At 29.5% G+C, this 17,260-nt stretch overlaps 1 protein-coding gene across 1 annotated transcript; it reads left to right on the top strand.

Annotated features, from left to right (window-relative positions):
• The first annotated feature begins 8,500 nt into the window (after positions 1-8,500).
• On the top strand, positions 8,501-16,963 carry LOC123292903 (serine/threonine-protein phosphatase 6 regulatory ankyrin repeat subunit A-like). The gene is made up of 6 exons (XM_044873617.1): positions 8,501-8,629; positions 9,442-9,880; positions 11,471-12,829; positions 12,920-14,805; positions 14,983-16,341; positions 16,901-16,963. Exons 1-6 carry the CDS (start codon positions 8,501-8,503, stop codon positions 16,961-16,963), a joined length of 5,235 nt encoding a protein of 1,744 aa, XP_044729552.1.
• Positions 16,964-17,260: the final 297 nt, after the last annotated feature.

Genomic DNA, 17,260 nt, shown 5'->3' with positions numbered 1-17,260 from the left:
AATAGCTTAAATATGACGTTATATTGCTCATTTGAAAACGCATCACTTTCGAAAAAAGTCACAGAAATAAATTTTAACTATGTATTAATCATTTAATGAAGAACCCTTTCTGTCCAACGGTCTTATTATTGCAAAAGACCCTGCTTTTCATATAAAAAGCGTTTACAACGACGAAAAAATCATTTGAGAAGATTTTCTGACCTGCTTGCCATCTATCTCACAAAAAACGATTTCTGCAATTTATGTCGTGTAGAGGAGGAAACCGGAATACACTTCTAAGACTTACTCCTACCTCAAATCTAATATAATCTAATCTACTTCATTGGCCAAAGGAAGTATCGAAATCGCGAAAAATTTCGGTGTTGTTAATATGCGAAACGAATTAGTTGAAGAATGTTATAATTTTGGATAATAATTTACAGTTCATGTATTGCTTTTTTGAACTTCTTTCCACGTTCTACATCAATTTTTTGTATTAAAAATAGGTACATATTTCGATTAAAGTATAGTCGTCATCAATATGAATTATTAATCTCAATTATTACTCTAGTCATATCTTATTCCATTTTGACTATCCCTGTATCCATTTCGACCAGATTTTTATTTTGAAATTCCTTGTTAGATACGTGCATGTAACTTTGGCAGTTGAGGGTTGCTAACAGTCTTGACGATGTAATCTGATAGTACCGATATGCGACCTGCTTACTTCGGCCAATCAGTGAGGTGTTAATTTTTCTTAAATAGATATTTAGTTAAAATATATCTGATTCATTTTTTTACTGATATTTTTTTGTTATAACTGCGCCGACTCCACCGATTTCATGAGATCACATGCGAGTATGAGTATGATTTCTTCCTTATTTATAAGATTTATCTCGGTCATTCTCAATTTGAAATAAAACACGCTAAAAATAATTTTCACTTTATCCAAACTTTATATTTGCAAACTCCACGTTAAGAATATGGGTGCAAATACAGATATCCGAAACATGCATATGATCTAGATGTCGACAAGTTTTTAATGTTTTAAAGTGTACAAACTCATGGTGGCAAATTTAGTTATTGTTTATGGTAAACATAGAACAGGATTACACAATTCTGGGGTAAGATCGATGCAGGGTATCTTCAAACAAATAGAATGGTTTAGCAGCTACATACAGAACCAACTAGGTGCATGTAGGTAGGTAACCTTGCTAGGTAGGTATGTTTATATGGATGACATAGGATGTATACTCGGTGGTCCAAGTTATATCAGACGCACTTCACTTTTTTTCTAGGAACAGAGTATTGAAATTCTTGAGTCAAAGAAGGATACTATTGTGTTGAATATTACCAAAACAGCTGCCTAGAAAAATTGAAAATTTGACAGTATGATCTAAAGATACTTCTTGATTTAAGGCTGATGATGATAAACAACGAAAATTAGCGGTGGAGGTATGGATATGCCATCACCCTCTTTCGACAAAAAATTTCTAGTATTACTGCCTTTATTGTATTTGCAATCAAGAAGTATCTTTAGCTCATACTGTCAACTTTTCAATTCTTCTACGGATGCTTTTGGTAATATTCACAAAAACATTAATTTCCTGCCCGCATTTCAACATGCTGTATTTAAAAATCATGCTTTCCCGGCTATAAGTATGTTGAGAAATTGTGATTATTTTAACATTATCTACCATTTCATGAAGTCCTGCTGTTATAACTTGGATCACCCTGTATTATAGTATAAGGTATCAAACTAATACATATACACATGATAACATTTAAATCACATGATAACATTGTACACAGATGATAAAACTTATATCCTATAATTAGTTACCTTATATAGGGTGAGGTGTAGTACCCTGGATACCAATGTAGTTTGAATCACTTATGAATCAGTAATTTATGTAGCCTATGCCGGTACAAAAGGTACTATCCAAAAATGTTTTAATTTTGTGTTTTACTCATAAAATTCCTAATAAAAATAATATCACAAACATATTCATAGTTCAGTTTCGAACTGAACACAATCCTATTATGTATCGAATAATTAATTAATGAATATAATTGATTTATCCAAAATAGCTAACCCTCTTGACTTTTACATATTTCCGAACATTGCCCTATGGGCATCCTTTATTAGGGACTATTCATTAATAACGTAAGCATATTGGGGGAGGAGGGTTTAAAAAATCTATTCATGTGCTTATGTGGGGGGAGGAGAGTGGTTAAAGTCATTCTTACGTAAGATTTTATGAGTTAAAATTTAATATTAGAAATAACATATTTACATCGCGAACTATAGTCTCTGTGCTCAAGAATTAAAATCTTTAATTTACGACAAACTGTGAGTTTTAGTGTAACTGATCCTATTCTTAAAACATTTTATTATTCGGAAAAACGAGATGAAATCTAACGTTAGAAGGGAGAGGGTGGCTTGAGAAATCTTATGTATGCTTACGTGGGCGAGGGGGTGGTAAAAAATCGTCAAAACTATGCTTACGTAATTAATGAATGATCCCTTACATAATACATTTAATATTTAATTTCTTGAATAAATACATAGTGTGTACGAATAATAGAGGCTTTACAAACCAAAAACATATAAATGTCAATCGTAATATCTGGTTTTACAGTCTCCCCTACACGTTTAAATATAGTTTTACTGTAATATGTTAACTTAACCCCATAATTGCTCATTCTTTATTTGGTACTGTTATTAACTTCATCTCTAAATTGTATATATATATATACTCGAAGATTAATATCAGAAATATTGTAGTGAACTGTTTTATTCAAAAGTTAAAAATTATGATTTATCCCAAGATACTCACAATTTGGACTTCTCTACGATTTATATGTCAACCAGCTCTGAACTACCCGCTTCGCTCGACTAATTCAATTTTAAAAAGAAAGATTTAAATGAGTACAGAGATAGTAAGGGGTTGAAATAGGAGATGTAAGTTTGTATGGCATCAATTTTTAAAGTTAAAAGCTTGAGAGTTATTTTGTAGGTTTTTGATTAGAAAGAAATAAATGCGACATCCAAAATTCGTGAAATTTTACTCTAAAGGGGGTAAAAATAGGAGATGAAAGTTTTTATGTAATGACATCATTTGTGATTTGTGTGACCATTCAGCAAAAGAGCATTCTCGTAGCAACTTCAACGTTTGGAAAAGTTTCTTTTAATTTCCGCTGATTCCTTTTCTATATTCGTTAAATACTGCCTTAAATGAAAACATTGCGATTCGAGCTCTTATGCATTAATGTCTTCGTGATATGTTCAATTGCATTTTTTTGTCAATTCATCAGAATCGGTTGTTATTAATTGACTGATCTATTATTTTGACTAACAACTTTTGACTAAATTAGAAAAAAATTGTGTAGTATACTTGCCCTTATGGTAAAGACGGAACTAAATATGTCCATCTTATAAAATTAAGGATTCAATTGAAAATTATTTCACAAAAATTAAAAAAATATATATTATTAAGGGTTTAAAGATACACAGCGTTATGGGAATTAATAGAATATTAGAGAATTGTCCAGTGAAGTGGGCTGATATTGACTAGTCTTCTTAAGATATCTAAGATGCACTCGATGTAAGTACGAAGCTAAGTTAATAGAGAAATAAGGTATAATAATGCTATAATCAAGTATTTGGTTATTGCGAAAAATATCATAATGTACAATATCGACAAATATCTGTATAAGAGATAAAGGGTTCTAAGTACCTTCAATTATCTTCTACTTCTATATATATATATATAATTTTTAAGACATGCTTTGTTATCAATAGACTGACTCATCGATGAAAACAAAAGAAGATTTTATTTGTATGCTGATTTAAGAGTGAAAGTGCTGGGTAGTTATATAGTAAAAGATGTCTTAAAATTAACGCAAGATTTGAATTTATTATGCCGCTTGTACGACAAATTGTTGACAACGACAAAACCAATATAGTATTACAACAGACAGTTTAATAAAGCACGTGTGAAATCTAAAGCACGAATAGAAATATGTCTTCATCCAGCAAAGCCTTGAAGATGAATCAATAACTTAATTAAAAACCTGTGTTTTCTATGAAAATTACTTCTTGCCTTAATTTTGAGACACTCTTTATATAGATCAGTTTCTCAAAAGAATAAGATTATCCAGGGGTTTAAAGAAAATTGACGAAGAAAAAAAAGAACCATGAACATTCATCTTATAAAGAATTTTGTCATATTTCGTAATATTTCTCGAAGCTCGGAAGATAAAAAAAATAGCAAATTAGGTGATGGAATTAACAAAACGGTCAATACTCTGTCAACTTATCTTACTTCCCCAGGCTCAGAACTCATTTCAAGGCTCTGGTGTAGAATAGAAGCCTCGCGTGTGTTATATTACCAACTGCTGATGCTGTTTTAACAATTACATGATTATTAATTATGATTTTTGTTTTCTTTTGTAGCGGGCTTAACGTAATCAAATTTGTGTAATGAAAAAATGAACTGTCTAGAATTTTTATTGTTAAGTTTTTTTACTACATACAAATACAATATAATTCGCAATACTTTTATTTTAATGTTATTCTGTTAGGTGATAAAATTCGACTGTAGTTAACTTGAAGAGTCTGCATTGTAATCTGACGGTATCGCACACTGTGCGCTGTTTATATATTTACAATCAATTGTTACCGTACATATTAGCAAATTCTAGAACTGTCACGTATGTTCTATTGCATATATTTTACTTGTATATGTTTTCTATCTCTGTTTAAGTAATATAAAAGGATATTGTTTATTTCTTTTTAAAATTGTCTAGAATTTTTATGTTGAATGAATATATCGTCGAGTTGATTATAACGACGGATTATTTATATTGTCGGGTTAATTGTTAACACCACACTTTTTATGTAGTTTTTTTTGGAATAAATTTCTATTCATTTGCATTATAAGCGGACTAGTAGTTTAGAACTTGTACCTATTCAATGTTGTTTTTGCAATTTTTTTTCAAGTTGTTTTTGAGACTACTTAAAAAAACACAAATTCAATTTAGTGTATGCAGTTTTTTTATAGACTTGTTATACAGAACCCTAAGAATGATATTTTGTACAATTTCAGTACACATTTAGCACATTAAAGAATGAATATTGTTGCACATAGTCTCTTCTTGAATACCATATTATTTTCAAAACATAAAAATTTAATTTACATAATCTTCCTTTTAAGTTTCTTATCAATTAAGGGCAGCCATATTTAAACTATACGAACGAATATTTAACACATTATTTTGAACCTTCTTCTTTCATATTAATAAATACTTTTTTATTAAATACAGCTGAGCAACAATTTGAGATTTTAGTTTTATAAATATCTTTATCCCCTAATATCTCGGTTATAAATTAACTTGCCTAAAACTTGCCCTTTTCTAATGCCTAAAATAATGCGGTACAATTACGAAACTGCGTGCATAAAAATAAATAGTTCATTTTTAACATTTTAGATTTAAAAAAATTATTTACCTATTCATACGATTTTATATTTATAGCCGTTTTTCTTACTTTTTTTCGTTAACAACAAAAAATTGAAGTCGTTATACAGAGTCGCTTTAATCTCCAATTAACTGTTCATTGACTCAAATGCATCACATTAGAGTTTTGAACAATTCCAGACAAAGCCATACATTTTCACTTAACTTTGTATTTTTTTTTTTTTGGTAGCAGCTAAATTTATTTTTCTCACCAAGTGAGAATGATAAATATCTTCGAGAATTTATAATACAAACTTTTTTTCATTCAATTTTCCTATCAAGAAATCTTTTTTCAGCAAAATTTTGCTCAGTTCTTTAATCGAATGCAAACATTTAGTAAAAATAATGACAATTTTAGCATTGCTTTTTTAACGTTTTGCTTTGCAATGTAAGGGTTTTTATTGTAATTAACTTTTAAAAAGTATCTCAATTTTAAGCGATTTATTTTGAAATTGATGACTATGAGAAAATAATGAAAGGGTGAAATAAATGAAGTTTCTACGATTATCATATTTAGAACAAACAAATTCGTTTTGTAGTAGCTACACGTGTATATTAAGCGAATTTTCTCAGAGAAAGGTGTAAAATGAGAAACATTGAACATATTTTTTTCTAACTCGAAATAAATCTGTTTGTTACAAAAGTTCCTTCTGGCATAATAAATTATAAAGCTCAAATCAGCTACACGGTAAGAAATGTATAGAATTTACTACAATACTGGTATGGTGTAGAGACAGGTACTATAGTATCTATTTTAGCATAAATATAATATTACAGTATCGAATAAGGTTATGCACCAGAAGTATTATGAGTATCGCCAATCAGTATGGATCAGACTCCCATACTGCATTGACTCGTCCGCCATGACTATTGCTAATGTTACTATTCCCTCAATATAGTACACAGTATGGCGTTACCACCGATACTGACGTAGTTTATTCGAATATCTTTAACTGATCGCGATATATATCCAATTAAAATGTTAGAACTGTTTAATGACCTGTATGCAATTATGATTAACGATTGAAATATCTTTAGTTAAGGGGTTAGGTGTAGATAGACTTTACAAAAAATTTTCTTAAAGGTTTGCATTTTCTTAAAGTATAATATCTTAAAGAAATATTCTCTGCAAATTTGAAGTAAACCCGACACTCATTTTGTTACATCTACTACCATCTATGACTGAGTAATATATACTATTATGTTTAATACTGTAGTCTATATACAAATATTATAAAATAGATAGTACCTATCAGGTATGATTGTGGTGAAGTGTGTGTCTACGAAAGCATCTGTTAAAGCATGACTAAAAAAGATGGCATTAACCACTAACAAAGATATTTTGATACAGCAACAATGGTATCGGTGATCCTATTGTTGTTCGTAATTGTTAGATACCAATATTAGCGACAGTAAAGCACTTCATATATTTAATTAATAGAGTTGTTGTAATAAAAATTATTTACAAAATGTAAGTACTCGTTTCTCTTTAAAATATTTCTATAGTTCTAATAACAAATTAGAAAAGTTTTCGATTGAAATAAATCGGATATTAATTGAAGTTAGGTAATCGGTAAATCAGAAATATACCCCCATTCAAAATTTTAAATCGGATATAATGTTAATGTTGTATAAATTCGGAACCTTAAATTTACTTATAACTGTTTAATTTCACATTAATCTATTGGGATTTTTTACTGGACTTAATAAAGGATTGGAATTAAGAACAAGTAAAAAGGATTTAGGGGTTTATTCTAGCTAAGGAGTTTTTTTTTTAATGTAAACAAGAGGAAAATGAAATTTTATCGCCTCTCAAGTTGTATTTGTGATTCCCCTGACCTCAACTAAAATTTCATATCACCATTATCAAAAATAATCTTATCAAACAAAAAGCTTTGTTTTCATAATTATATATAAATGCTTAATGCAAAATATATCTAAAAATTTATTGATAATAAACATTATTGGATGAAAGTGAATACTACTGAATATTACAAATTTTTATATTATTGTTTCTGCAATTTATTTAATAACAAGGTAAAATAATTTATATCAAATATTTCTTTATTGATTATCTATTGAGGTATATTTCGAGGCCTCAACATATGTGCTAAATTAAAATCAATACCAAACTTTTATTTTTAATTTTAGGTATTGATTTTAATTTTAGAATAAGCTCAGTTTCGAATACCTACAGTATATGAGTATTACAAATCATCATACTCAAGCCCGGATTTAGAAATTTGACAACATTTAGGCAATTAATAAAAAAACTTTTAACAGAAAGGAAACTGACTTCAAAAGAAAAACTTTTCCAAAACAAATTCGATAATATAACAGGCAGAACAGTTTGAGCTTGGCTGACACCGACTCCAAAAATAACAATAATTTTAGCTACATATTATTATCGTTATTTTTTTTACTTTTTAGTGCATATTAATTTGTTTTGGAAAAGTTTTTCTTTTGAATTCGGTTTCCCTTTTGTTTTTTTTTTTTGTGATTTTTAGTGAATCTGAAGTACACTAACTAATTTGTCACTAAAAAAAGAATCACCGAAATCGGTTGGCATGATATTGAGTTATTCGTACTCTTATCGTGCATACTTAATGCAAATTTAAGACTTTTATAGTTTTCTCATAGATGCCGTTGTCAGAATGGGACCACAGAGGAAGCACCAGCTTTCAAATAGATAAAGAATCATTAAAATCGGTTTACCCAGTCAAAAGTTCTGAGGTAATATACATTTAAAAAAATGCAGTCGAATTGATAACCTCCTCCTTTTTTGTTTGAAGTCGGCTAAAAATATAATAAATAAAATACACTATTTTATTTAAGACTGTTGTAAAGTCTAGTTGAGCACCTGATCTTTTATGTTTCCTTGTACGTCAATCTGCCAATTTCTAAATTTTTTAATATTCATATTTCAATGAATTCACCCAGTTCAAACGAATCTCTTTTTTTCACACATGTGTAGAATAATTTTTTGACTTTAGGGCTTAGAATGAACGATAATGATAAGAAAGAAAATTCAGCGCTTATATCATCAACGGAAGACAAGTCTTACAGTAATACAAATGCGCCTTTGAAAGGACCATTGTTACAAATTAATCGAAAACATGCCCATCCACAGGTAAACAATTGTATTTGCATTTTAAGAACTTTCAAATACATTAGAGAATATGATCTAACAAAAATTGTCAAGCTCATGGTTCAGTAGGCATACCCAGCTTTTCACATAGGTGGGGTTTGAAATTTTAGTCGCTGAGCAAATATGAAAATTTTAGCTTAAAAATTACATAATTTAAACAATTTTTTTATTTTGATAAACTCAAATTTAAATAAATGTAAATCCAGGTGTATTATCTTCACAATAGTATTTTTAAATTTCAAATTAATTTTTGTTGTGGCTGATTAACAATTAAGTTAAAATTTAAAAAATTATGAAATAATTTAACATTAAAACACCTATATAAAGTAAGCAAATCACTTAACAAATTTGGCTCAGCTTTATCAAATTAAAAATTTTCCGTTTGCTATTTGTAAATTATTCATGAAATTAATTAGTAGTATTCTATTAATTTTACCAACATATTTATTGGTAAAAATATATTTCAGGGAAAATCCATGCATAAATCTAAGCAAAGAACCAACTACTATCAAGAAAATCAACAGTTTCTGTCACATACGTACACATCAAAAGCAGCCTTCATTAAAGCTTATAAAAAGCTCTTCAATGAAGAAATAAGAGCTACAGACATTTACTTCTTAGTTTTAAATAAACTTATAAATTCAATATCAGAAAACAATTTAAATGATTTTAAAAAATTTAGCAATTTTATAGATTATATACACAATCTGGAAAATCAAAAAACTTTGAGGGAACATTATAATAATAATACAAATCCTCTTAAAAACACAAATCTAATTATCCTTACCTGTCAGAATAATAATGTTACAATTCTAGACTATCTATTCGAAACTAATAATAAAATTCTAGATAATCTAACCGTTAATATCGAAAGAAAAGCAATATTACCAAATGATGAAGATGACTCATGTCACAACGCGTTTTATTATGCTATACGTACGGGCAATGTTGATCTTCTCGATAAACTCATTAATAAATGGCCAGGTAATTATTTTGCTGTTCATTCCAGAGAATTAGATAAAATTATTTCACTTGCTTATGATGAATTAAAACTAAAGAACGTTCCATTACTAGAAGAGATCGAAATTTTTGTTGAAGATGTATTAATAAATATTCGTTTCTTTTCTGATGGCTCGAAACAAATTCAAAATGCAAAAGAACATTTTAATAATATTAGACAACGAATTGAATTAGTACTTCAAAATATTAGTTTACTAATTGCAGAATATTCAAGTGAAAAAAATGTGGATGAAAAGTTTTTATTCATAGCAAAGTTTATTGCGCAAAACATTAATATATTGAAACTGCAGTTGAGGTCGACTTACGATAAACTACCTTGGGAAGAAATACAATTTTGTGTGATTAGTTTTGTTTTTTGTCATAAAAAACAACATGAAAATAATCTTTTCTATCGTTTCACAATGAATAAAATTAAAATATTACACCACTTAGAAAATTTTGGAAAGAAACTTCGAGAAGAAACAAATAATATAGATGGTGACATCATTAACAAATTTGCTTGTCTGCCGAACAAAAAACGCGAAGAAGTTGTTTCATATATCATTAAAATTAATTCTCAATTTGAACAGTTGTATAACGATTATCAACAAATTAGGGATATATATTCTTTAGAAAAAATAAGTAAATACATAAAAATAGGACTATCAGCTGATACTAAACAAAGAGAAGGTCAATTAATTATTACAAGGGTGCTGCAAGTTATTGGTGAAAATTTAAAGAATTCTCTAGAATCACCTAATTTATCAAACTTTAAAAGCGAATTTCTTCTTTTATCATTACCAAAGAACACAAGAAAAGTAATCATAGACTTGCGCAACTCATTTTCCCATGCGTACTCATTATCAAAAAGAACAGAGATTGAACAAAATACAGACGCTAACTTTTTTATTGGTATTCAAAATGATATTAAAAAAATCGATGATGTAATTACTGGGATTCTTTACAACAGCAAAATGAAAATTATCAGAATATTGCTGAAGAAACTATCTGTTTGTGAAAATTTAGATGAGTTAAAAGAAATTGGTGAAAATTTTGGGTATATTAAAATAGAAACAATGTTTGATAATTTTAAATTGGCGGAACATGAGAAGCTTGAAAAACTCATTAAGGAATTAAGTGATAATGTACCTGATAAAAAATTTTATGAACATGAACTGTTTAATAAAATTAATATCATCTTGAATAATGAAAAAACTAAAGCAAAAAATGTTAAAATGAATTACATTTTGGGATTTGAATCATTTAAGGATTTGGTTGACAATTTATTTGTCAACAGCAATATCACTGATCATAACAATGTTATAAGAACAATTAAATGGAGTGCTAATAAAGCACTAAATAAGATTGACTGCGATATAAAAACTGGCGATCTTAAAGAAATAGCCGAGCTCTCAACGCAAATCTGTCATATTGCCAGGTCAAAAATGCAGGACGATATACTTGAGAAAGTAAATAATATAATTTTTCAAATTTTACTTATTGTCGAATTTGGAACAGATGACATTAAATGGATTGAGAAATTAGGAAAAAAATTAAAGCAGAAAAGTTCTCTTAATTCTATAAATAAGCCAAGCAAGGGTTACGAAATAACAGAAAACGAATATAATAACCAACTTGAGCAAAAGCTGTCTGAACTAAAAAATATTTTGACATATAACGAATTAAGTGAGAAATTATGTACAAAATTTTCTTCCTACAAGAATGATGAAAAGTTACAAGCAGCAGTAGAAATGCTTGTCCTGGATATAATGTCAATTTTGAGTGAATCGAGAAAGCATCTAGAAAACAATCTACTTTTTTTAGATGACAATACTCCTTTATTGATTGGAAAATGTTTGCGTAATCACTTAGCACATGAAAATACTTTGGTTAATGCATTGTTATCTGATCCCTCAAAAGCAATTATCTTAAATGCTAAAAAACTTATTTCCAAAAACATAACAAAAAGTAAAAAAAAACTTGGCAAGTTGATAAACGATGTTCCTTCTGAGCTCAAGGAGAAATTAGATCAAAGTCTTAGAACTATAACCAATCAAGAAAAAATGTTTACTGCGTTGGAGAAAGGTAATATTAAAAACTTTAAAAAATATCTTAGAAAAGGAGCTGACATTAAGGCTAGAAGTAATATGTTATGGACCACTTTACATTTTGCTGCTAAGGGGCCCAGTCTTGAAGCTATAAAATATATTATTAATCAAAAGTTTGATGTTAACCTCAAAGATTTGAATGGCCAAAGTCCACTTCATATTGCTGCAGCACATGGAAGAAAAAATACTGTGGAGTTTTTTTTAACAGAAACCGGCATTTGTGTGGATGATTTAGATAAAAAACACAGAACACCGTTACATATTGCAGCTGAACATAATAACAAAGAAGTTGTTGAAATTTTATTAAAAAATAATGCTAGTACAAATACCAAAGATAAAAGGGGTTTATCACCTTTACATTATGCAATAAAACATAATCATATTATTGTTGCAAAGATTTTGCTGGAAAAGGAAACTAATGTTGACGTGAACGAGATTCTAGGTGGCTTCACGCCATTACATTTAGCAGCAGAAAGAGGTCATCTACAATCGGTTAACTTTTTACTCAGAAATGGAGCTAATGTTAATGCAAAAACTGATAAGGAAGTAATACCACTGCATTTAGCAGCTTTGAATGGTCATTTAGAAGTAGTGAATGCTTTAATTCTCAAAGGAGCTAATGTTAATTCTCGAAATATTACTGGTTGTATACCGTTGCATTACGCAATAGAAAACGGAAACCGACAGATAGCTAATATTTTATTGGAGCATGGATCTAATGTTAATGTTGTTGACAACACCTACAACGATACACCTTTGCATTTTGCAGTAAATTTTGGTCACGAAGAAATTGTTAAAGATTTATTAAAAAATAAGGCAAATACCAGTATAGCCACTGTAGAAGGTTTTACGGCACTACATTTAGCATCAAATCTAGGTCACTTGAAAATAGTTGCGGCTTTGCTCCAACATGGAGTAGAAATTCATTGTAAAAATAAACACTATGTTACAGCTTTGCATATTTCAGCATATAGTGGTCACAGGGAAATTGTTGAGTTATTAATAAAAAATGGCGCAAAAATCTATGATGAAGACAATGAAGGCTTAACACCATTACACTTGGCTGCTCTAAAAGGTCATAAAGATATTGTTGAACTAATAATAAATACAGCTCAAATTAAAGCTCTAGACATCAATACAGTATTACATGTTGCTGCTGCGGGAGGTAACATAGATATTATTGATCTTCTAATAAAAAATAAAGCAGATGTGAATATAAGAAACAATAATGGTGCCACGCCTTTACAGATAGCTGTCGCTAATGGACAAAAAGTCGCTGCAGCTTTTTTAATCAAAAATAAAGCTGAGGTTAATGCTACACACAAATATGGTCTTACACCTTTGCATACAGCTGTTATAAAAGGTAACAAAGAGATAGTAAATCTCTTAATTAAAAATAAAGCCAAAGTTAACGCGAAAAGTGATCATGGTACACCATTACAATTAGCTATGATAATAGCACATCTTGAAATACTAAAATTTTTAATAGCAAAGGGCGCAGATATTAATGTCGTGGATAATAAAATGGTAAAACCTGCAGTACTTGCAGGAAACAAAGATATTGTAGAGACCTTACTAAAAACTAAACCGCATATTAATATAAAAGATCCAGAATATGCTGAACTATTACATTCGGCAATTATAAAAGGGCACACGCACTTAGTAAAATATTTTATAAAAAAAGGATTCGATGTTAATTCCAACAATTTTTTGAATGTAACACCATTATATATTGCAGCAGGAATCGACCAGGAAGAAATTGCTGAAATTTTAATAACAAATGGAGCTAATGTTAACGTTGTAACTGAAGGTGGTGCTCCATTACATGTTGCTACAGAACACGGTCATAATAATGTTGTTCAAATCCTATTAAGGAATGGAGCCAGTATTGATATTAAAGACAGCAAGAATAGAACACCTTTAGAATTAGCAGTTGTACATGGTTATGTTCAAATAGTAAAAATGTTTCTACAATTTAATAAGGTGAATATAAATGGTACAACCCAAGATGGTCTTACATTGTTGCACATTGCCTCACAAGAAGAAAGTAATTTAAATATGGTAAAATTTCTTGTAAATATAGGATGTGATGTTAATGCAAAAAATAACAAAGGCTCAAAGCCTATACATATTGCCGCTAGAGAGGGTAATAAGGATATTGTAGAATTTTTTCTTAGTAAAGGATTAAGTATTAACGAGTATGGTTCAAAAAACCAAACATTATTACATTATGCTGCAATAGAAGGTCACTTGGAAGTTATAAAATACTTGATAGCGCAGGGTGCTAATATTAATGCTAAAGACAGTGACGGTATAACTCCTATGCATATTGCTGCTAATTTTGGTTGTAAAAAAGACGCTATAGAAATTTTAATAAATAATTATGGAATTTACAATGCTGCTGATAATATGCTGGGTTTAAGACCTGTAGACGTAGCTTATAACGAAGATGTTAAATACTTATTTACATTAATTGAAAAATTATTTGAGTCTGTAAAATGTAATGACTCGTCGGAAGTAGAGAATAGCATTAGAGCAGGAGCATATGTTAATGCAAAAAATGCTGATAATGCTACATCTTTGCATTATGCTGCATGGAAAGGCTATGACAAAGTTGTCAAGATTCTATTGCAGAATAAAGCCAATCCTAATGCGGTTGGTAAAAATGGATTTACTCCCATACATTATGCTACTAAATTCTCACATTTAAAAATTGTAAAAATATTACTATACCATGGTGCAGTATATAATACACTTTCTGACAGCGGCAAAATACCATTAGACTTTGCTGTAGATGAAGATATTGCTGGTTTATTTAAACTAATTAATAAATCATTTAAACAAATTATGGAAAATAATATCAAAGTTATTGAAGATCTAAATAAAATAAAAGATATTGATACAGTAAAAACAGTAATGCGTGCTTGTAATAGAGAAAACGAAACGTTAATAGTTGCTGCAATACATAATAACTTTTCAGAAGTGGGTCAATTGAAACAGATATGGCAAAATGATGTATCCATTCAACATAACGCAGCTTTAGCTCTTATGGTTCAAGAAAAATACGAAAATGCTTTATTTATTTTAAGAAAAATATTTGAAAGAAGAAAAGAAATACTAGGGTCAGATAATCCAGGAACTTTAGATATTCAGGTAGATAAAGTCAAAGTTCTATACAAGCAAGGGCATTATCAAGATGCCTTATCTATGCTTGAAGAAATTTTTCAGAAACAAAAAAGAGTTCTAGGTTTAAATGATATAGATACATTAAAAACAAGAGATTTAATGGCTTTAGTCCTGCACAGGCAAGGAGAGAATGAAAAAGCTGGTAATATTTATCAAGAAATCTATCAAAAACAAAACGAAATACTTGGTCCTGCTCATTCAGATACCTTAAATACTCAGCTTCACATGGCATTAGTATTAGATAAGCAAGGAAAGTTTCAAGAAGCATTAAATATCAACAAAACAGTTTTTGAAAGAAGGAAAGAAACCCTAGGTACACATAATTTAGATACTGTAAAAGCCAAAAATAATATAGCTATGGTACTGTTAAACCAAGGTAAATTAGAAGAATCATTAAAAATCTATAAGGAAGTTCTAGAAGAAAAGAAATGTATTATAGGTATTAATCATTCTGATACATTAAGAACGTTACATAGCATTGCTGGAGTACTTTTTAGACAACAAAAGCATAATGAGGCCTTGAAAACTTTTCAGGAACTTTTAAATATACAGGAAAAAGTTTTGCCAAAAGATCACCCAGAAACTTTAATTACCGAATACAGCATAGCAGAAGTCCTTTTTGCTCAACGCAAATATATTACCGCCTTGAAAGTCTACAGGCATAATTTTGAAAAAACAAAATCAGTTTTTGGACCATATCATCAAACGGTTTTAGTTAGCAGAGTAAGAATGGAGTCAATTAAAATGGAATTAAAGTTAGAGGATGTTGAAGTCTCAGTTTTGCAAGACTTACAAAGAGATATCAACATTGCTGCTAGTAATGGTGACCTAGATACTGTTCAGCATCTTTTAAAAAGTGGAGGTAACGCTAATGATATCGACCTTGATGGGAGAACACCGTTACATTATGCTGTTAGCAATGGACACATAAATGTTTTAAATATCTTACTGAAATATGGAGCTGATATGACTCAAGTTACTAATAAAGGTAACACACCTCTACATATTGCTACTAATCGAGGTTGTAAAGAAATTGTCCAAATTTTATTAGAACGTATAAGTCGTGATAAATTAAATGTCTTTGTGAATTCTAAAACTACTTCTAGCGGTACCACATCACTTCATATTGCAGCTAAAAATTGCTTCTTAGAAATTGTAAAATGTTTATTAAAACATGGTGCAGCTTATAATATTAAGAATAAAGAAGGCAAAATGCCTATTAATGTTTCCAAGGATCCGGAAGTTGTTCATTTTTTTGAAGTAATAGAAGAAATGTTTGAGAGTACAAAAAAAGGTAATGTTGAAGTTCTTGACAAGTTAAAGTTAATGAAGCAAGATGAGTTTTTAGCAGTAACAAATGCTCTTAATAATCACGGGCGTACATTATTGCAAATTGCTATAGTTAATAAACATAAGAATCTGACAGAAAAGTTATTAAAAATGTTAGCATTAAAGAATCAAAATTGTTTATAACAAGAGCAAGAGCTAACAAAGTTAAACGCTAATACACTTACTTTAAGGAGTAACTATATTTCTTGTTCTTATGGGCGCGGCCATGTTTTTTTCCTATTGCTGACATCTAGTGACGAGCAAATAATATATATATTATGGGAACGAACCAAAGATTATAGGGTAGAGAAGAAACAGGAATATAATTTTAAGTGACATCTGGAGTCTATGGCGATCAACTATTAAGTTTGACTACTTTGCGGGGGCGGCTATTATCTATTAAGTTTAAAAGCCTTGCTCGGTAGAGGCGCTGAAACTCGTATACTACGATTTTACATTAGCTCATATGGGCTGCTTCTCCTCTATCCTATCCTCTTTGGAACGAACCTTTATGAAGATATTTTGGTATTTTGTTATGTACAGATTTCTAATTTCTTTTCAATTTAAAATACAAAATTTTTTTCTGGTAATACTAATTTTAGCCAAATTATAACTTACATTAAAATTTTAGTCAACATCCGATCGTAATAATCTACTCTTACATATAAATTTAAATATTTTTAACAAAAACTAAAGACCTGGCCTAATTAGATAAAATTATTAATAATTTCACTCAAATCATAAGTTACATAAAGATGTACCTCGGCATCCGATCGTAATAATCTACTCTTACATATAAATCAAATAAAGTAAAAAATAATTATAACAATTAGTCAAGAAAAATTACCTCCACAATTCCCTAAATTATTTCCATACATAATTTGTGTTCCCTGAAACTAAATGTATAGTGGATTCTCTACTGTATATAGTGGATACACGAACCTTAAATTTATAAATTTTAGACCGTGTTTTTATCAAAGTTCCTATCGAA

Source organism: Chrysoperla carnea, chromosome 2, assembly GCF_905475395.1.
Source record: "Chrysoperla carnea chromosome 2, inChrCarn1.1, whole genome shotgun sequence".
NCBI lineage: Eukaryota > Metazoa > Arthropoda > Insecta > Neuroptera > Chrysopidae > Chrysoperla > Chrysoperla carnea.
The sequence above is the reverse complement of the archived record's forward strand: the minus strand, read 5'-3'. Positions and strand labels throughout refer to the sequence as shown.